The 21,333-nt window shown below is 50.9% G+C and overlaps 2 protein-coding genes across 8 annotated transcripts; one reads left to right on the top strand and one right to left on the bottom strand.

The window, feature by feature from the left end:
* Positions 1-221: 221 nt before the first annotated feature.
* Positions 222-2,482, top strand: CUNH1orf35 (chromosome unknown C1orf35 homolog). Of its 5 annotated transcripts, XM_040241355.1 has the most exons (8): positions 226-420; positions 510-660; positions 803-848; positions 936-1,015; positions 1,213-1,285; positions 1,470-1,555; positions 1,989-2,111; positions 2,196-2,482. In XM_040241355.1, exons 1-8 carry the CDS (start codon positions 327-329, stop codon positions 2,248-2,250), a joined length of 708 nt encoding a protein of 235 aa, XP_040097289.1. In that variant the 5' UTR covers positions 226-326; the 3' UTR covers positions 2,251-2,482. The 5 variants fall into 5 exon arrangements, 3 of the variants coding, with proteins under 3 accessions (XP_040097289.1, XP_040097288.1, XP_040097286.1); XR_005721169.1 differs by having other exon boundaries at positions 225-420; positions 1,213-1,555; positions 2,196-2,480; XM_040241354.1 differs by lacking the exon at positions 1,213-1,285.
* Positions 2,483-3,713: 1,231 nt separating this feature from the next.
* Positions 3,714-21,296, bottom strand: ARF1 (ADP ribosylation factor 1). Of its 3 annotated transcripts, none has more exons than XM_040241357.1 (5): positions 21,060-21,296; positions 5,585-5,769; positions 5,400-5,510; positions 5,186-5,310; positions 3,714-5,033 (listed from the first exon to the last, which is right to left on the bottom strand). In XM_040241357.1, exons 2-5 carry the CDS (start codon positions 5,730-5,732, stop codon positions 4,872-4,874), a joined length of 546 nt encoding a protein of 181 aa, XP_040097291.1. In that variant the 5' UTR covers positions 5,733-5,769; positions 21,060-21,296; the 3' UTR covers positions 3,714-4,871. The 3 variants fall into 3 exon arrangements, with proteins under 3 accessions (XP_040097291.1, XP_040097292.1, XP_040097293.1); XM_040241358.1 differs by lacking the exon at positions 21,060-21,296 and adding an exon at positions 20,162-20,575; XM_040241359.1 differs by lacking the exon at positions 21,060-21,296 and adding an exon at positions 18,784-20,123.
* Positions 21,297-21,333: the final 37 nt, after the last annotated feature.

Raw genomic sequence — 21,333 nt, 5'->3', positions numbered from 1 at the left:
CTCCTCCAGCACAGCCCCGGGAACACGGCACGCAAAGGGAACTGTGGCTCTGGGGCGTCACCCACATAATATGATTTATAAACGTCGGTCGTGGCAGCGCGACTCTCAGGTACAACCGCTGCACCTTTCGCTAGTGCAGATGCCGTGTCGCCTCAGTGCGCAGGCGCTCTGGCTAGGACGCGGCGGCGGGGGGGGGCGGAGGGACAGTGCGCAAGCGCGCAGGGGTGGCGCGGACGTGACGTCACCGTGTGCGACGGGGGAGCGGGAGCTGGGACCTGTAGGGCCTTGGTACCGGAATCCCGGGGAGAGGGCTGCACTTTACCACAATGTTCGGCTCCAGCCGGGGCGGCGTGCGCGGCGGGCAGGACCAGTTCAGCTGGGAGGATGTGAAGACTGACAAGCAGAGGGAGAACTACCTGGGTGAGTGGGGCGCAGGGACCCGGGGCTCGCTGGCTGTGGGTTCGCCGAGCCGCGGGCCGTGCGGAGGGCTTGGCGTTCTGTTCCCGCAGGCAACTCGCTGATGGCCCCGGTGGGCCGCTGGCAGAAGGGCCGTGACCTCACTTGGTACGCCAAGGGCCGGGCGAACAGCGCTGGGCTGAGCCGGGAGCAGGAATTGGCGGCTGTGAGGCAGGCGGAACAGGAGGCGCTCATGGCAGCGCTGTGAGTGCCTCGGGAGCTTGAGTGGGGAGGCAGTTTGGCGGGGAGGGGGTGTTACTTCTGGGTGGGTGGTATCGCGGCGTGGCTGGGGGAGGAGGCGAGGCGAGGCTCGCCGCTCTCTGAAGCTCACGCGCGGCCCCCGCAGGGGCTACAAGAACGTAAAGAAGCAACCCACCGGCCTGAGCAAGGAGGTGAGATGGGCTCTTTTGGAGGGTGGGGCTGGGTTGGGGAGGGGCCTGATCCCGCTCTCCAGCGAGCACTTGCACTCCCCTCCACAGGATTTTGTCGAAGTTTGTAAGCGGGAAGGTGGTGACCCCGAGAAAGGAGTGGACCGGCTTCTGGGTCTGGGGAGCTCCAGGTGCGGGGCCGGGGGTCCTCGGGAGCCCCAGAAATCTCGAGGGCGTGGCTTCTTGGGGCTTGGCACTGTCAGCTGCCTAAGGTGGAAATCAGTACGGGTCATCTAGGCCAACCACTTCTCTAGGGAGGCCTGGGATGGGGGGTGGCCCTTGTCGTGGGGATGTTTCACCATAGAGTATTTTACCCACGCCCCCGCAGTGGCTCTGTAGGGCGAGTGGCGCTGTCCCGGGAAGACAAAGAGGCCGCTAAGCTGGGGCTTTCGGTATTTACGGTAATTACTCCCAAATTTGCTGGGATCTCATGGTGGGGTGGGAGTCGGTCTGAGCGCCTCTTCCAGTTGAGGGCCACGAGGCAGGCCGTCTCCCCTTGGGGAGGCCCTCCCAGCTTCTGGCTGGTTCTTCCCTGTCGGTATGCCGCGGCACCCTGCACGCCCCCAGAGTGGCATTTCTTGGCAGCACCACCGCGTGGAGAGCAGTCGGCCAGGGACCTCCTTGGCTTTGGCCAAGAAGAAGCCTCGGTCAGAGGAGAAGGTGGAGCCGGGGTAAGCCCCCCCCAGGGCACAGAACTGCTTTCTCTCAGCATGTTGGCTGCTTCTCCAGTCAGGTTCCCAGCTCCAGCCCACTTTTTCTTCTGAGGAGCCTTGGGGTGCAGTGAGCCCTAGGGAAAGCTCCTGGCTGCCCACCAACCTGCAGCAGGGTCAGGGGCACTGGAGGGTGTCAGCACTTGGCCCCAAGAGTGCAGGGGCATCCCGGTGGGAGGGCTGGGAGCAGCTATGAGATTGTCAGGTAGGTGCTGTCCTGCAGACCTTTTGCGTAGTCGTGTCTGTGCTGCTCACGGTAGCCGCTGGCCACACATGGTGCTGAGTTATTCTTAGTGACTTGACGTTGAAATGGCTACACATGGTCAGTGGCTACTGTGGTCTATACCCCCCAAAGCCCTAGAGGCTTCTAGCACTCACGCACCTTCCCCTGTAGTCCTGAAAGCCACAGGAAGAGCAGGAAAGAGAAGAAAAAGAAGAGGCACAAGAAAGAGAAGAGAAAGAAAGAAAAGGAGCATGGGAGAAGGCTGGATCCCTCACTGCCCCCTGCTCCCACCCAGTAGGTGCAGCTGCCTGGGGGTGGAGATGAGGCTGTGCTTGGCAGGCCGAGCCCCTCACCCCAGGCATCTCGCGGTCTCACTAGGCATGACTCTGACTCTTCAGCTTGCTGCAAGAAGCGCAGGCACGACAGCGACTGAGGCCCAGGGGTCTGGAGGACTGGCCTGTGGGGCTTACCCCAGGCTCGCAGAGAGGCTTGCAAGCCTCTTGGTCGTGTCCAACTCTTTGCGACCCCATGGACTATAGCCCGCCAGGCTCCTCTGTCCATGGAATTCTCCAGAGGTAGTTGTGGTCCAGTGTGGCTACTTCTATTTTTCTTTGTATTGACTCACTCTTTGTACTTAAATAAACTTAAGTGGAAAGTGTTTTATACTGAAAGGAAAGTTGCTGTTGTGTCACAACAGAAAGTGATGTGTGAAAATGCGGTAAATCTTGGGAGTTCCAGCAAGGCCGTCTGCAGTCACACTGAGGGGCACTGTCCTTTTGGTGGTCAGCATCCTGGCGTCCCCTGTTGGCCTGGCCCCTGCATCTACTTCAGGTGTACCAAGAGCCCTGGATTATGTGTGGTCAGCAGGGAGGGCGGAGGGACCAAAAGGTGCTCAGCTGCAAGCAGGTGACCGTGCTAGAAGGGGGCAGTCCGGGCTGGACATCTAGATCTTGGGGAAGGAGACTTGTACCTGCAGCCACCCTTGTCTTCCTCGGCCACCAAAGATCTAACCACTGTCCCACACGTACCCACCCCTGCCACCCTGCCTGCTGTAAAGGCACTGGGTCCCTCCACCCAGCCATCTCCAAGGCTGAAGGCACACATACAATGTTGCCATCCATAGAAAAAAAAAAAACATCCTACAAACCACACTGGAATAAAGACAAAACCTAGACTGGATTCATTACCGAGGTTCTTGTTTTGCTGCTGATTTTAAAAGAAATGAGAACTGAAAGCGACTCTGTCTTAAAGGCACTCGGCACTGGTTATCAACCTGTCAGAGATGAAACATCTAGGGTGGAGCCTGCCTCCTGGGGGAAGGCCACCTGGACTCTGGCCTACCAAAGGCTGCCCAGTGGGGAAAACAAGGGTCTCAAGAAGGGCTCCAGGTCAGAGGGGCGACCCCCGCAGAAGTGGGAGGGGGTCTATGGCACAGACACAGATCACCCAGCCAGGCCTGTGTCAACTACTGAGGCAGCAACACTGGAGACTGTCCTGCCCCTCCAGAGGACAAGCTGTATGGCCTGGGGGTACCAGAGAGAGTGGATGTTAGGAAGGGTGTGGGGGGGGTCTCTTCCATACCACGCTTGGCCCTGGCCCCTGGGGCATACCCTGTATGGTGACCCTGCTGTCCCTCTCATGACTGGGCACTGCAAAGCCTGGGCCCAGGGGGCTGGACTGCCAGCAGTGAGACCGAGGTGGTTACTACCAGGGTACTGGAACATACACCGGACCACGGCAAGGTGAAGGTGGGGGCGTGGGCAGGGAAGGGATGGGCAGAGCGAGAATGGGGCAAGGCAGCCATGCGGCCCTCACTAAGTGAGGAGGAAGAGGCTGTCCTTGCCCAGCTCCCAGAGGGCAGGCTGTCAGGGGCACCCAAACACAGGAGAGCCATGAAATAGTTAAGAGATTTTATTCTAATAGCTGTAATTACAGTGCTTGTTTGTCGAAATGAAAACTGAAAACAAGTATACAAAACAGTTGATTACTAATTGTGTATTGAAAGCAGTAAGAGGTTCCACGACACCAAATAAACCAGCTCTGAGGTTTTCCCCAAGATAAAGTTTAACAGCTCCAGCTTCTTCAGTGTTTATCAAAATACAAAAGAAAAAAGTAGAGGTTATCATTTTCAATGGCAAATCTGACCCTTGCAGGCTGAGGGAGTGAAAGCACATGTAGACAGGGGCTCTGAGGGGCTGGGGCTCAAGGATGACCACCCGCACTCCTGCTGGTGAGACCCCAGAGAGCCCGGAGCAGGCAAGCAGGGGGGCTGCAGGGCTCCCGCCCCAGCCAGGGCGTTCCAACCGAAGTGCCCATGCTGACCCGAGAAAAGGCCGGGGTTCTTCCAAGGGATCTGAGAATGGTGGCTGCAGCCTCCACCCCATCTCCTGGGCGGCCACGGATGCACAAATACAAGCACAAACGCTATGGGGTGTGGGAGGACCCGAGACAGCAAATCACAGGGACCCTACTGTGACCATGCAGAATGGGCATCATGGCTGGCTCTGCCCCATTTCATGTTCCCAACGGGAAACAGACCACCGGTGGACTGGACTCAGGCCGTTACCGCAGAACCTACATTAGGCACATTTCTCCCTTCTGTGTGTTCAAGTGTTCTCCTTATTTTGTATTTGTAACTATTTTAAAAAATGCACTGAGTTTGGGTTAAAAACCAACCACCAAAATGGATCTCAACACAGATCTAAAGCCCAGAGGAGGAGTATTGGGCTCGTCTGACACACAACTCCTGGATGACCCGTGTGCCTAAAATCCCTTCTCAGTACTAAACAGTGGGTTGATTTTCTTTTTACAATAAAAAAAGCTGAGTAATATTGCATAGGAGTACCAGAAACTGCCTCATTGGAAACGAAAACTATTTACATTAAATAAAAACCCAGTTGCAGGCTGCGTCTGCACATTTACAGCATGGTGAAGCACACTGTGACCGACCACGGAGACAGCTTCTGGCACTCACACCACAGGGGCACGTTTGCCACATGAGAGTAAAGCGAGGGTAGAAGGAGGGAGTGAGAGGGGAGGAGAGAGGAGTACAGCTCATTTCTGGTTCCGGAGCTGATTGGACAGCCAGTCCAGTCCCTCGTAAAGCCCGTCCCCGCTGGTGGCACAGGTGGCCTGTATGTACCAGTTCCTGTGGCGCAGAGAGTGTAGGCCCAGCTTGTCCGTGATCTCGGCCGCGTTCATGGCATTAGGGAGGTCCTGGGGGTGGCAGCACAGCAGGCGTGGGTCAGGGGGGCTACATGGAACCCTTTCCACCTGACCTGTGGTCCCCTGTTCAGACCTCCAGCCCTGAGAGGCTGGCTGCCTGACGTGCACCCCCACCGGCAGTCAGGGTGTTCAGTCACACATACCTGTTTGTTAGCAAACACGAGCAGAACGGCGTCCCTGAGCTCGTCTTCTGCCAACATCCTCATGAGCTCCTCGCGGGCCTCATTCACACGCTCTCTGTCATTGCTGTCAACCACAAAGATGAGACCTGCAGAGGGGACAGTAAGCGTGACTGCAGGCACCCGGGACACCCCGAGCCCCACTCCTGAGGAGTGTAATAGGGTAGCTCACTCTTACCTTGTGTGTTTTGAAAGTAGTGGCGCCACAGAGGCCGGATCTTGTCCTGGCCGCCCACGTCCCACACAGTGAAGCTAATGTTCTTGTACTCCACGGTCTCCACGTTGAAGCCTGGAAGAGACCTGGGTGAGCCTATCCCCAGAGCCACCACCACCTCCCAGCCTCCCAAGGCCCAGCGTCCTCACCAATAGTGGGAATGGTGGTCACAATTTCACCCAGCTTCAGTTTGTACAGGATGGTGGTCTTTCCCGCAGCATCTAGGCCCACCATGAGAATGCGCATTTCTTTTTTGCCAAAAAGGCCCTTGAAGAGGTTTGCAAAGATATTCCCCATGCTGCACACCGGTGGGGGCAACACTGGCCAGAGAAACCTGCAAGAACAAGGAGTCCTGGGGTCTTTTTCTGTGCTGCCCAGGGCCAGGCAAGCAGGAGCAGCTCAGAGACCGCTCACCCAGAGCCAGGCTGAGGCAGCTCCTCCTATCTCACAAGCTGATGAAATTCTGGTTCCTATCCAAAAGAAAACAGTCCTGCCCACCTACCTCTTGAGCCTCTAAATCACTCTAAGAAGGCAGCATATGGGAATCTTAGAATAAGGCTGACTGGAATTTGAAGCCGCTGCTACCATTATCTGAGGAACTTACACCCAAGGCCTTAGGGCAACTTACCTCTAAGTCCTTCAACTTGCCACTCTAAGGTGCAGCAGTGTGGCTTTCAAATGAATGCTAGACTCTCCATAATCTAATGCAGAGTTCTTCAAGGGGCCAGAAACAACCACTTCAAGGCCCTACCATGTCTCCCAACTGCCCCAAGTCTCAAAGAAGCAGAGTTCAATGGTAAGACAACTAACACCTGAGAACCTAAGAGGGCCCTGGCCAAGACCAGGAGCCAGCCCTTCCCAACAAGCTGAGAGCTCAGCACACCTTGCAGGCAGGACTGGCTGAGTGAGAACACCCAGGGCTCAAGAGCAGCACACCAGGGTATTCAGTCCAAGGGTGAGCCCACAGCATGGCCACGTTAGGGAGCACCTTCCCAAGACCTGTGGTCACCGCTGGTCGGAAAGGCGGCCTGTGTGGTGCAGCCACGAGTGTGCAGAAGAGCACGTGTGCTGTGTCTGCACCACCCCCCACCCCCCCAGCCAGCTCTCCTCATTCAGCAGAGCAGACTGGGAGCAGCCACTGAGCTGACTGGACCCCAGGTCAGAGCCCAGGCCCCAATACCCAGAGCTGCAGGAAGGGATAAGTGATCACAGAGGTGGGCATCTCCTGTACTGTAAGACCCACATATGGCCTCTCCACACTCAGTATATTCATCCTTCAACTGTTTTATTTCCAAACAGGGCTTTAGGAAAAAAACAGTCACTTTCTCAAATGCTTAGGAAGGTGAAGTCAAGCTGTGGAGGGCTGAGCAGCCTTCAACTGGGCAGATTCTGTGTGAATGTTGACAGAAAACCAAATGAACCACAGAGAGCTTGTTCTAAGCTAATGGGAGATGCTCATACCTCATCACTGGGAGGGTGCTGGTGGAGGCTACTGTTGAGGTTGGGAAGGAGTCTTGCCCTGCATACCTAACCCCCCAGAAGTAACTATGAGCTTCCCAGTGTTTGAACTTTGGATGGATACTGCTTGGATAAGAGGCCAGTTCCATGGAGGACGCAGATATGGGCCTGCCACAGGCACTCCCCTCTCTATTCTACCTAGGGGGTGGGCCCCAGACCCCCACCACCCCACGTCCACTATGACAGGCTCAGGTGGAGTTGCCAGGTCTCCATCATAAGCTCCTTTCTGCCTTAGCCATCAGTGAGCATTTGGGGACTATGTACATGTTCCGCTCCTCATCCAACTTCCACCCTCTACTTTCAGCATGCCGACATCTCCTGGCTCAATTACTGCCATCAGGACTGTTCAAATGGTGGTTTTCTATAGTCATTCCTTCCAGCTTTAGTTAGCCTTCTACCCAAGGAACCACCATTCTCTTCTCCATATACTGATACGGTGTTGCTCAGTGGGTCAGACCACCACTCTACTGTGACCCAGATGCTCCAACGGCCTTAGGGGCATCCAGCGGAGCCCTTCTAGCAGGCCTCAGTGCTCTTTCAACATTTTAAAATTCTTTCTGGTTCTGAATAATATTACCTATTCATAAAATTAAAGTTTAAAAATATCTTTACTATGGTATTTCCTTTTTGGCAGACAACCACTTTTCCTAAATATAGAGGATGATAAATTATGGAAAACAGAATGAAGTGAACGCATATTTATCTCAGCTTATTTCTGAAGTCACTACCAATAAAGAAGTAAAAGTGATGATTGACTCAAAAGGACCGAGAGCAGGTGCAATTCTGGCGGGCTCTGGCCCTGACCAAGCATCATCCTCAGCCATGCAGGAGAGCCAGGCGACCTTTTCGGAGCAGCTGAACCAGGGGTCCTCACTCTGCTCTCCAGTCAGAGGAGGGCCCAGGGTGCACTGCTCTGGAAACAGAGGAATATGGTGAGATCAACAGGGAGGCACACTGCCGCCACAGACCCGCACACGAGACACAGAGGCCTCAAGGCCGGGACTGAACTCTTACACCTGGAGGCCTCCAAACATCCATGCCCCTATCTCCCTGTAAGAAGCCCCCAGTGGACCTGACTGAAACAAAGAATTTGGAGAGAAGCAAGACAGAAGAGAATTTAAAAAGAAAAGTAAACAAACAGAACCCCCAAGCCACACACAGCCCTAGCACCAACGTGGTGGGGATCTGGCGCCCATCAGACATGAACAGGGCGTTAGGACAGACATGGCGGAACTCACAACCAAAGTGAAAAAAATCCACACACACAAGAGTCTCAGAATAGGGAGACCGGGAGCAACGTGAAAAAAATCCACACACACAAGAGCCTCAGAACAGGGAGACCGGGAGCAACGTAGAAGACCAACATCTACCCTGGATATGATGATGACTTTTTAGACACAACACCAAAGACATGATCTTATGAAAGAAAGAGCAGCCATTCTGAAAAATGTTTGGAGGTTTCTTACAAAACACTCTGAACATGAAACTCAGCCCTCATGCTCCCAAAGTGGCTGCAAACGAGCAACCACACAGACCCCTGATGTTCACAAGCCTTATTCATGATTGCCACAATCTGGAAGTAACCATGATGTCTTTCCGTAGGTGAATGGATAACTGTTTGGTAAATCCGAACAACAGGATGTTATTCAACACTAAAAGAAAAGTGCTAATATACAGACAAATGTATATTATTATTATAGTATAAATGTACATTAAGTGAAAGAAGCCCATTTAAGAATACTATACAGTGTATGATTCCAACTACGTGACATTCTGGAAAAGGCAACTGTGGAGAGAGTAAAAAGATCCTTTCAGTGGTTTTGAGGGGTTAGGAGGAAGGGAGGATGAACAGGTAGAGATAGGGCATTTTTAGACAGTGAAACTATTCTACAATGGTTGATACATGTCATGATACATTTGTCCAAACCTAGAGCACGCACAATACCAGGAGTGAACCCCAAGATAAAGTATGGGCTCTGAATGATGGTGTGCCAACGTAGGCTCATCAGCTGTAATGAACGCGCACTCTAGTGGGGGACACAGCGAGGAAGGCTGTGTGTTTCCCTCAATTACGGGGAGAACCTAAACCTGTCCCCTGCAAAGAAAGACACAAACACTACTTCCCATCTGCAGTTCTGTGTCAACCAAAGTATGGGGTCAGTGAAAGGGCAGGATAGAGAGGTCACCAGTGCAAAGTCTCACACGCGCCTCGTCTGCAGGCTGCCACAGGCAAGGGCAACACTCCCCGCTGCCGCCCAAGGTGACAGAGGGAGGCAGAGGAAGGCCTGAGCAGCAGCCCTGGGGAGGAGGAGAGCTCCAGGAAAAGAAGAACACATTTCCTATGTGGTTGAAACACGGGGCGTGGCAATTCTAAGGGAATTGGGAAAAAATAATGACAAACACTCAGGAAAAAACCCAAGGATGAAAATGAAGTCATTTTAAGATTTCCTGAGGGAAAACATAATAAGCCAGTCACCACTTGACTCAGCAGTGAATAACATTTATTTAGTCATGACACTTTGACTGGCACTCCTGGGTACTGGGAAGCCAAGGACAGAACTTGTAGTCTCAAGCGTCCAAAGCTGACATACTGAGAGACAGGATTAGCACCCTACTCAGAACAGTAAGGCACAAAAGGGCTATCCCTGTGAAGCAGGCTGGAAGACTGCTGTCTACATTTGTTTTAGCATTAAACTCATACAAACTGACACAGAAACCTGGGCACTAAGGAGCAAAACTCTTTTCTATGCTTCCCCAGCCCCTACATGGGACTGATGGAGCACTCCAGGTGAACTGGGCCCAGCAGCAAGCCTGCACCGCAGGTCAGCCTGAAGATGCAGTCAGCCACAGCAGGCCAGGGGCCTCCTCTTCCTCCCACCCAGCCCAGCGTGTCTGCCCACTCACAGTCCCTGGCCTGCCTTGGCCCTGCAGTCGGCTGAGCCCTAATTATCAATCTGGTCCCTTTCCTCCACACAGTTTTTCAACTTACCCAACTCCTGCAGCCCCAAAGGGAAAGTGGGCCATATATTTTGGTGGCTGAACCTAGATGGGGGTGAGCAGAACTCTGGGCTTCCCTGGTGGCTCAATGGTAAAGAATCTGCCTGCGAGATGCAGGTTTGATCCCTGGGTCAAGAAGATGCCCTGGAGGAGGGCAACCCACTCCAATACTCTTGCCTGGAGAATCCCACGGATGGAGGAGTCTGGTGGGCTACAGTCCATAGAGTGGCAAAGAATCAGACACGACTGAAGCGACTGAGCACACGGCACAGAAACTCCAGGAGACGCGACACACAGCACCTGGTTTCTCCCACTACACCAGCCATCTGTCTATATCCGCCCTGCACCTGGCCCAGGGACCCTGCCAGCTCCTGATCTAACACAGTTAAGTGTCGCAGTGGAAGGCCCAACAGTGACCACAAGAGCTGTTCTGTGGCCTCTCCATACAGGTCTAACTTTTAGTACATCCAGCCTAAGCCTATCTCACCCTTTCCTGCACCAGGATCCTTTGCACTCAGGCGGAAACCTGTTTCTCAGGTTCAGGTAATGATCGTATTTGGAAGCAATGAAGACACTGACTTTCTCAAAAGATCACTTCCCTGCACCTGCCTGAGTTTGCACCTTTGTGCTGGCTCATAAAGAGAGTAATAAAAGACCATCTCTTTCCTGAGACAGAAAGCTCTGAGCAGATGCAGCCCCTTAAGAACATTTTTTTCCTTTTTCTCATTAGGACCAGAAACAAGACTGGGTGTCAGTTCAACACTATAGCAAAGAACAGGACACAACTGGCTGGCTACATTCCTGTCCGCAAAGACTACTAGGCTACAGGCCAAGGCCAAACAAGATGCCGCCCCAGGAAAGCCAGGAGAGGGAGGGGAAAAATGTAGCGGTGAGTTTACACCTGTTCCACGCCAGTAAATGAATCCAGAGTAACTGGGTTATAGCTGTTAAAGAGAAATATGTATCTCCACGACCTCTACCTGTGCCCGCTGCATCTCCTAACAAATCTCAGAGGACTCGGGATGAACAAGGGAAGCCCACCCCTACAGAGCTGTGCAGCTTACTTCTGCAGAAGGAAAACCTGTCACATCTTCTGAAATGGCTAGGAGCTGGTTTATGTAACAGAATCTCTGTAACAGTGAATATCAAGATGACCCAATCTACTGAGAATCATTAAGAAGAATAAATCACTAACTTTGGGAAATAGAAGTGTGACCCGGGAAGGCAAAAAAAACACCAAAAACAAAAACCTGTGTTTTCTGTTCTGTGCTTCAGCCCAGGACAGGCTGCTCTGGTCCCTCTGTAAATAAGAGATCACATGGGTCTCCCCTACTCAAATGAACAAGATAGGTGACATCAGAGCTTTTTTTCATTTTACCCTTTTTTTAGAAGTTTATTAGGTATAAGTACAGCTCAACAGTTCATAATGTCAGTTTTAATATCTAATTTGAGAAAAATTAATAAAGTGAAGAAATTCCTGAGGAATTGATATACATTATAAAACATTTTCTTTAACTGTTTCATTTATTCTTTTAGCAGAATGAATGTGCTTAGATTATCAACTACTCAAAAGCCTAATTCACCTCTGACATGTAGGATTTAATTTTGAAGGGGAAGGTCCCCTACTTTCATAAGCGATATGACCACATATTACTATCTGCTACAAACTGATTTTTGTACATCAACTTGGGGTTCCAGAACATCAACTAAATAAAGCCTTAAGGCACTACTCTACTAGTCCAGCAGTCCACTTCTGTAGCTCTGACATTCTTCTGCAACTGAGTAGAACACCACATATCGTCACTATTTTATGAAAATTAGTGTAAGAAACTGAACATCCCAATACTAACGATAGGTAGATATGCCTTACAAGCCTAACACAACTGTGACAAAGCTAAGGATCAAGAACAGAATATTCAGAAGGAAGAATATTCAGACTGAGACACTCAAAGGATATAATTAGGTTGACTGAACTGTCTGTATTATATTCAGGTGTACAAAATAATGATCTGATATGTATATTTATTGTGAAATGATCACCACACAAAGTTTAGTTAACTTCTGTCACCTCATACAGTCACTCTTTTTCCTTCGTGATGAGAACTTTTAGGATTTCCTCTCTTAGCAACTTTCAAATATACAATACAGTATGGTGAATTACAGTCACCATACTGTACCTTACATGCCAGGGTTTATCTAGCCTTATAACCAGAAGTTTGTATCTTTTGACCACCTTTAGCCATTTCACCTACCTTGACTCTGAACTTTCAATACAAAGAAAAATAATAATGAAAGAACATGCAAAAACCTTCTAGAACAGTGTAACTCTTGTCTGCATCTAAAGGTGAGCTCCCACGAGAGACTGATTTTTGTTTTTCACAACAGAACTTTCAGGATGTTTTGCAGGAATCAATCAGTTAGACACTAGACCTGGTCTCTCTGCAGCAGTCACCCCCAATTCCTGCTCCTAAAGAAGGATGAGTGCCAGAAATCCAAAGGCTAGTACAACGACACTGGAGGGCTGGTCCCCAGGTGCCCTGCAAGTTGCCTCCCAAAGCTGAAGGAGGGGATTTCCGGTCAGGTCTGATTCTTAGGAGGAGCAATCAGTGAAATTCAATTTACATCCCTCTCTGCCCACTTAAGATTCAAGGTGAAACTCTTAAAATGACCACGACAAATAAGCTTCACCATGGATATGGCTCTCGGTACACACTAACGTGAGCACTCAGCAGCTGTCCGGTGTCGAATGGAGCAGGCACACCGAACCACAAGGCAAACACTGAAACAGCGTAACTGCAATTAACCCTGCTTTTCAATAACTGCAAAAGTCAAAGCACTAACTGATGAACATATTTAGGTTTTGCAGTTCCTTCTCATCCATAGTGTTTAGTTTTATTTTACCACTTTAACCAGATGATCTAGCTCAAATGAAAACAATATCCACACAGGACCTCTGAACACAAACGTCAGGTGGCCTTCAACTGGGGTGAAACAAGGAGCGGGTGATCCCTCCGAGTCGAGGCTTCGCTCAGATGCCCCATCAGGAGCCTCCCTCACGGCTCCATGTGTTTGTCCTGGCAGCAGACACTGGCTGCTCCTTGCTATTTCCTCTCCTGGATTTGACCCTGGACTTGAGGGGTTCCGGGGAAAACGTACATTCCTAGTGCCCGGCAGCTAGGCAGGACCATCTGAGTATGCTGTCTGTGGGATGGAATGGCTTGCAGGTCCTGCAGACCAGTGCTGGGCACCCGGGCCCTCCACGATGGAGCAGCCAGCACCACGGACCCTGACGAGTAATCCTATTTTAGGAGTCAGGGCACATACACCCTGACTCCAAAGACACTTAGTCTCAAGAAGTTGTTCCTGGGAGGAAAAAAAAAACTCAAAAGACCCAAAACATAAATTTGCATTAACCTCACAACATTAAAATGTGCAACAGGGACTTCCTTTGGTGGTCCAGTGGTTAAGAATCGGTCTTCCTATGCAGGAGACTTGAGTTTGAACTCTTGTCAGGGAATTAAGGTATCACATGCTGCAGGGCAACTAAGCCTGCACACCACAGCAAAGGAGCCCAGGAGCTGCAATGAAGACCCCACACAGCCAAGTAAACATTAAAAAAAAAAGACGTGTAACAAATTAAACAGAAAATGGAGGAAACAAAGCAACTTATGACTAAAATGCAAAGCAGGATATGAGACACTACAGGCAGCTCTACACCACCCGGGCTGTGCCAAGTCACTTCAGTAGTGTCTAACTCTTTGCAACCTCACGAACTGTAGCATGCCAGGCTCCTCCATCTATGGATTCTCCAGGCAAGGATACTGGAGTGGGCTTGCCATGCCCTCCTGCAGAGGATCTTCCCCTAAGCCACCGAGACACCCTGAAAAGTGCCCAGCACTAACTCCTTACTAATTCTGCACACTAGCAATCTTTTGTTCAGACCTTAGCTGTGCTCCCAGTCCCCTCTTCACACTGACTCTCCATGCCATGCCCGTCGAGCCCTTCACTCAACGTCTGAAGGCAAGTTCAGATGCTACCTTTCACAAGAAAAAGTCCTTCCCTTTCTATGTTTTTCAGGGCACCCTCAACACACGGTGGGGCGAGCAGTCACCAACACTCACGTTAAGGAGCAGCTGTGTGATGAGTACAGCTGTGGGCACACAGAAGCTCCACACTCACTGAGACCAGCTGACAGCCGCTGAAACACAAGTGCGACAGTGACACGCTCACCCTCCCAACCTCAGCTCAATGGTGAACTTTGTCAAGCGTCCAGTTACACTGGGCCCTGAAGCGTTAGCATGTGCACGCGAGGGCATGCACGCACGCGCGGGCATGCACGCACGCGCACACACACACACACGCGCGCACGCACACAACTCCAGCTGCCGAAGTCTCAGTCCCCATGATCCTGACAGAAAAAGCAGGCACATCTGTCTAACAGCACAACCCTGTGTTTTAGTTCTAGAAGTGAGAATGAGAAAGAGATGGCAGTTCAGGAGTCTGTCATGAGATAACTCACATTAATTTGCTTTTGTCACTCTACTCTAATTATGTAATCGCCACAGATGTGCTGACGCCTCTGTGGTTTCTGTCCTCTGTGGTGTCTCCTCAAAAAGGCCACCTGCACCTACGGTGCAGACACAGGGCCCTCTCCAGGCATGAGGGCAGGGCTCTAGGGAAGCCAGTGTTGCCAAGACCCTTTCCACACCCTTGAAGAAAAAGGGAAGTGCAACCAACTATTAGCTTGTCAAAGTGCCCAGTTCTTCTTCCCCAAAGTTTCTCAGAGTGGCAGGTGTGCCCCACCCCCAGGCTTTTTCAGAACAAGAAAACTTCATGAATAACTAAAATGATTAACGGAGCCGCAAAGAGTTGGACATGACTGAGCGACTGAACTGAAAATGATTAAATCAATCTCCAAAACCTGATTTTTGCCTGCAGAGAACTTTCATTTTGAAAACAAAATGTAAAAAAGATCGCAGCCCTACCTCTAAGGGATGGGCTTCCCAGAGGAGAGGAAACAGGGGAGAGCAGCAATGACTGAGAGTCTGTTAGATCCTCTACCTCTGACGCCCCCTGCCAGACCCGCCTTCGTGAGACCCGTTAGAAGCACCCAGAGATGCTGCACCAGCTGGGAGCACTCAGGACACCCTTGCTGGTTTTGCCTGGGAGGCCGATGTGACTGGGAACTTCTCATTGGCCCAAACAGCCACAGCAACCGTCTCAGTTGGCCTCCTCCTACTCTGCTCACATTTTAAACTGGGGGCAGCCCTGGACTCAGGGAAATTTCATTCATACATCTGCTCCCGCCAGCCTCTGCTGAAAGCCTCCCAGCAGTCCCTGGCGCCCCTCTCAGGCGACCAGAGGCCCCACCAGCCCAAGACTCAATGTCTGGTGCGTTCACTCACTAGCACTGCCCCTGTCCAGCCATGCAGTCTCAGGGGAATGCAGGCCCCTATAGGGGACCCCAGCTGAACCTTCCTTTCATCTCCAGACTTATCTATTTCCCCCTCAATGCATGGCTCTCCCATCAAAATCTAATCCTCAAATATAAAAGAACCCTCTCTTTCCCACTTTAATCCTGTGCAACTTCCTCCCAGTTTCTGACCCAAACCTCAGAGATACCCACAATCCCTGTCCCTCTCATCCCCAAATCTGTTTACTGGCAAGTCCCATCATCTCTTTCTTAGAAAGGTGCTTCCCCATCACTGTCTGCCTGTGCCTGGTCCTGGCCACCTTATCCCCCATCCCCTGACATTCCCAAAGCCTGTAGCTTTCACGTCACAAGGTGTTCTCGATGCCAGCAAAAGGGGACTATTAGGAAAGATCAGACCAAATTCAGGTTCCTTAAAAAGATCAGAGCCAACACTCCCACGCATTCATAGCATCACCTTTACCAATCAGAAGGAAGCTCGGAGACAATATAACCAACGTACTCACTGGACTGCAAAAACCCCACACTGCCCCAACTAAAATGTAACTGGGAAATGAAAGACAGTGTCATATGATAAAATGTGACCTTCAATACTGGTCATGACCACAAGTTCAAGGGAGGCAGCGAGAGAACCACCTAATGAAGACTGCCACAAATGCAGCGGCGTCTCAGACGCTCAAGGCCTGGTGTCTCCACCAAGTTTTTTTTTCCTTCCCCGACCTGGAAACAGAGAACAACTCTTGGTACGATTCTGCAAAGAACCAAATACAATCACCCTTAATTTACAAGGCAGTTTCATTCCCGGAGAATTCAAAACATCTATTAAAACCAAGGGCTTCCCTGGTGGCTCAGATGGTAAAGAATCTGACTGTAACGCAGGAGACCCAGGTTCAGTCCCTGGGTTGGGAAGATTCCCCTGGAGAAGGGAATGGCAACCCACCCCAGTATTCTTGCCTGGGAAATCCCATGGACAGAGGAGCCTGGTGGCTATAGTTCATGGGGTCACAAGGAGTTGGACACGCCTGAGTGACTCAGACCTTCAATTAAAACAAGTTGACCCTGTACATAAACAGAATTAGGTTTAAGATATAAACAGCTTTTTCACCTACATGAAAGTCATGCAGAATGCATCCTTACTTCTAAATATCAGTATTGCCTTCCATCTTTGACAGAGCCCAAAATCATCCCACACATTTCCAAAATACCCTTTCTGTGGGGCTCCCCCTCCAGGACCACTGGCACACACCAGCAGGCTCCCCTCCCCTCCTCTGCTCCTAGCAAAGCTCCAAAGCCACTAAGCGCGCTCCCAGCTAGGGCCTCTGCTGCTGTTTTCCCTTGCAAGGGAGAAGCTTCCTGTTTCTTCCAAAGACCCCCAGGAGCCCCTCCTTCACACCTCTGCTCACATGACACTCCTCCCCCTCCTCCGGACAGGCCTTGACTAGCTACACTCAGCGCCCACTGCTCCTTCCGGGCCCGTGGGCCTGCTTTCCCATTCCACTCACTGCCGCCGCCCTCCACCTTCCACCCGGCCCTCACCCACCTTCCCTCATCTCCCTATCTCTGCTTGTCTTTCTCCACTGGCCACCTCCCCGGGCACCCAAGAGATTCACAGACAAGGAAAGGAGAAAAGAATCATAAAAGAATATTTAAGGGCTTTAAGAATTAAAAAATAGATTAATCACACATTTTTCTAAAAAATCAGTCTGTCAGAAAAAAAAAAAACCCTATCAAGTCCACAATGACTCTCACACTGGTGTAAAAGCACACGTTAGTGTGGCGGAACCCGAACATCTCTGACACTCCAGTGAGGAGGAAACACGAGACAGTTAGCTACTCAGGGCAGATGTGTGCAGCTCAGGAATGCTCAATGCCATAGAAGGGGCGTGTACACAATCTGCTTCCTAAACCTGCCCTCGGGGACCTGCAACTAGTAACTAAGAATACCTCTGCACTGATCTCCTCAGGAATTTGCAAGACCTCTAACACTCTGATGAAGAGAAATGTTAAAAACTGTAACTATTTTAAGCAAAGTTACATCACCAGAATTGACAAGATACTATAATAGATTCAATGAGTTAGGAACTGCATGCTCATCTACAGATAATAGAAAGCTCCACAGGAAAATGTACTCTTCATAGCAATTTTTAAAGATATCCTTATTCTGAAACCTGTGCTCAAAATGCTGGCACATCTAACTTTGCCTTTATTCCTACTTTGCACATATGAGTTTAGACAGAATCTTGAAATTGTTTTCTTGGCCATTTGTCCCTATGTCAAACTGACAGGATACTTAAAACTTCAGGCCAAAAAATTTCCAGGGCCTCAGAGACCTAGCACCACTCAACTTTCTGTTTAGCGCCCACATATAGGCTGGATGGCATCACTGATTCAATGGACGTTAAGTCTGAGTGAGCTCCGGGAGTTGTTGATGGACAGGGAGGCCTGGCGTGCTGCGGTTCATGGGGTCGCAAAGAGTCCGACACGACTGAGCGACTGAACTGCACTGACAGCACTGCAAAAATAATTTGGAGTACAATACAAACTGAAAGATGCTAGCTATCTTACCTGTGACTTGCTCTTTGGAGACAAATTCTACTGACTTGCTAGCATCCTTTAGAGGACAAAAACTTACTAATTAATGTTTCTAAAATATACTCTACATTTTTAACTTCTGGAAATGTGCTTCTGTTAATTTATGCTGTATACTAACAGTGTGCCTCCTAAAGAGAATCACTCCCAAGTGCTATGTGTATAAAAATCTGCCTGCCTTGTATGTTTTCTGACTCTTTTAGTCAGTGAGAAGTCCTATTCTTCTCTTCCTATTTGCCGATGACAGGCTGCCCAGCTCAGTCTCCAACATAAGCAAAAATCAGGAAACAAGGGTTTGTTAGGAATATTGAGGTTAGTTCCTGCAACAGATAGCTTCACTATTTCTTCCCACTCATATAAGGAAGCTTAATGTGAAAGAACTGGGTGAGGGCCTAACAGACTCTCCTATGAATAAGGAGCTTGGATGTATTTGTGTTAAACTCTGCCACATTTTTTCCAGCTAATCAGGCCATCTGATCCATCTAAGAATGCTGGAGGACCTTCCAGAATAGTGTTACAGCTGTATAGCTATACCAGATGCTATATTTTAAAGAATTTTTAACAATCACAAAAGGATAAGGATGAAGTACTCCCCTCACCTTGGCTCACACTCTGAAATTAACCAACCCCCCTTTCTCACACTCACACATTCCCAAGCCCTCCTTTACTTGCCAGCAGGAAGCATTACACCCAACCCACTGTTAGGTCAAAAATGTTTCCAAAAGACCACTTCAGATGGTGCTAGGAGGACATTTCTAATACCATCCACATCAATGAAGAGCAGACAGATCACAAAAGAGGTTAAGTTCTTACCTAATTTTAAGATCCCAACTGCAAGGAATTTTTCATGTTTCTTTTCCAACCTCTGACAGATGTGCATTTTACTTCCTTCATTCTCCTAATCCTACAAAGGCTGGAAGGTCAAAGGGGAGACTATGGAATGCTGTGCACAGAGACGGTCATAAGTGGTATAGGAAGCACAGGCTAGATGGGTTTGAACACCAGCTCAGTAAGTGATCACAATCCTCAGGAGGGCTACAGAAACGCTCGGTGAGCCTGACCTGTGATCAAGAGCAGATTTAAATTCATGTATCAAGGCAACATCCAATTTGAAGAATTTGAAGAAAATTGATTCAACTCTCTCAAACCAAGTTAATATACTATTTATGAACTTGCACAAGGGTTTTCCCCACTTTGTTAGGTTTATTCCTAAGGCCATTTGACCATGGAGATCAACTCGGGGGTGCATACTAAATTTTACTAAAGTCAACAGAAAAGTCAAGGTGTACCTTGTAGTTTCAAGCCTGTTGTGATCTTTGGAAAAGGTGGCTTAGCAGGTCTGAACAGCCCCTTCACATTGCGCAAGAGGCAAAGCAAATAGCTAAACCACACAATTTAAAAAACCAGAACTGTGAGAAGCACAGAACCAGTTTTTGCTTTCTAACTTTCTTACAATGATAAGCAGACAGCATGTGAGTCAGCTATCATACAAACCAACTATTTTAAATCTTTCTGAAGTAGCAATTTTGAATACTTGTATCTGAAGTTAGCCGTCACAGGAAACAGATTTGTAATGCCCAAGTGACAAGGATTTGTTTTCAACAGGACATTTCCAGTGAAGAGGCACATTACATTCTACCCATTAACTAGAGAAAACCTTTATGGGAGGAAGATGGCACACTGTAACAGAGTGGCCATATTTGTGACACACACATTCAACGGCTCATAATCTTGGACTCAGCAACACCATGCATTCAAAGTTCTTCCAGTTTTGGCTACTCATGATGGTTTCTGAAAACTCCCAAGGACACAGCACGCGCCATGGCATCTCACACTCCTTCAGACACTCTGCCAAAAACGCCAAGAGCAACCATGCAAACAGCCAGCAGCGGGGGGGGGGAAACGCTGACCACTAGTTCTGAAACAAGACCAAGAGCTGACCACTCCAACACCAACTACATCAGTTACGACTACATCAACTACACAGTTCTCAACAGTGACTTCCGGGGACACCCAAAGCGTTTGAATTGCCCGTCTCCTGCCAGTGATTTCTTGTGCAATTTCGCTAGATTTCGCTAGAAACAGCAACTTGGTGTTCTGTTGCGCGCTCGAAAGTGGTCAACTGGTTAGCTAATATTTTAAGTACTCTGAAATTAATTGCCAAGCCTTATTAACAAAGCTACTGTTTTACCGTCCGTAACTGCTTGGACTGGAAAGCGTTAGGACGCTCTGCTAGGGAGGCTGCCTCAACTCCGGCCAGGTCGCGTTCCATAGATAGGTAGGTTAAAGATTCACCAGCTCGGAAGTGTATTCCAATCCATGCCAAAGGCACCCAGGAAGCAATCCCGGGGTTGCAGCAATCTTGGTTAAAGGAGTCCTACAAAGCCGTAGGCGCGTCCATCGAGGGCTTCCTGGGCCATAGGCGCTCCTACTCAGACCCAAGCGCCACAGCACGCGCCTAGGAACCCGGGGCTCCGCCCGGCCTCGCCGGCTCTGTCCTCGGAACAAACAGGAACTGGGCTCAAACCCTGGCCATCGTGTGACCTTGGCCGTGTCCCGGGCTGCGGGCCTCAGTTTCCTGGTCCTTGCGACCCCGAGACAGGAGGCCTCGGAGGCGGAGCAAGAAGCGGGGCTTCCTGGAGAACCCGCGGTGCGGGCCGGACTTCCGGGAGCCCGCCCCGGCCACTCTGGGGGGCTTGGTGAGAGGGTGGCCAGACAGAACCCCTCCCCGGCCCCGACTCAGCCCCCGCCCCAGCTCGGCCCCGACTCGACCCCCATCCCAGCCTAGACTCCTGGCCCCGCATTCCGCACCCACCCTGCCCCGCCCCGCCTCGGTCCCCAGCCCAGCCTGAACCCGCAGCCCGGCCTAGGCTCGCCTCAACCCCGGCCTCTATTCGACCCTGGGCCGCCGGGCCTTGGATCCCCGCCTCGCCTCGGCCCCCGGCCCGGCCTCACCTCGGCTCTCACCTCGCCCCTCGCCCGGCCTGGCCTCACCTCGGCCCCTGTCTCGGCCCTCACCTCCCCGGCTCAGCCTCGCGCCGGGCCTCAACTCGGCCCCCGCCCCCGCCTCGGCCCCAGCCCAGCCTCACCCTCGGCGGCCGCGGCGCAGATGCTGCTCGGAGGCAGGCGTTGGTTTCGCTCCCACAAGATGGCGGCTTTGACGGCGGCCACGTCAGTGCCTGCTGCCGCGGGGGACGCTGGGGAACGGGGCAGTCCCCCCCGCAGTCCCACCCACTCTCCCTTTGCGGTGCGCAGGCGCAGACTCTGTGCGGGAGGTAGGGACAGGACCTTGGGTAGGCGCGGGGCCCAGCGAGGACGCCTCGCTCACCGCTGCGCTTGCGCGCGCCCCTCGCGTCCCCAGCG

This window comes from Oryx dammah, unplaced genomic scaffold, assembly GCF_014754425.2.
Source record: "Oryx dammah isolate SB20612 unplaced genomic scaffold, SCBI_Odam_1.1 HiC_scaffold_5, whole genome shotgun sequence".
NCBI lineage: Eukaryota > Metazoa > Chordata > Mammalia > Artiodactyla > Bovidae > Oryx > Oryx dammah.
This window is presented reverse-complemented; position numbering and strand designations above follow the sequence as displayed.

Coding starts and splice junctions, on each gene's coding strand:
- CUNH1orf35 (XM_040241352.1), top strand. CDS start 327: ATGTTCGGCTCCAGCCGGGGCGGCGTGCGCGGCGGGCAGGACCAGTTC. Junction 661..802: donor GAGGCGCTCATGGCAGCGCT/GTGAGTGCCTCG, acceptor CGGCCCCCGCAG/GGGCTACAAGAACGTAAAGA. Junction 1,556..1,988: donor GAGGAGAAGGTGGAGCCGGG/GTAAGCCCCCCC, acceptor CTTCCCCTGTAG/TCCTGAAAGCCACAGGAAGA.
- ARF1 (XM_040241357.1), bottom strand. CDS start 5,732: ATGGGGAATATCTTTGCAAACCTCTTCAAGGGCCTTTTTGGCAAAAAA. Junction 5,511..5,584: donor GACCACCATTCCCACTATTG/GTGAGGACGCTG, acceptor GGTCTCTTCCAG/GCTTCAACGTGGAGACCGTG. Junction 5,034..5,185: donor TCGTGTTTGCTAACAAACAG/GTATGTGTGACT, acceptor TGCCACCCCCAG/GACCTCCCTAATGCCATGAA.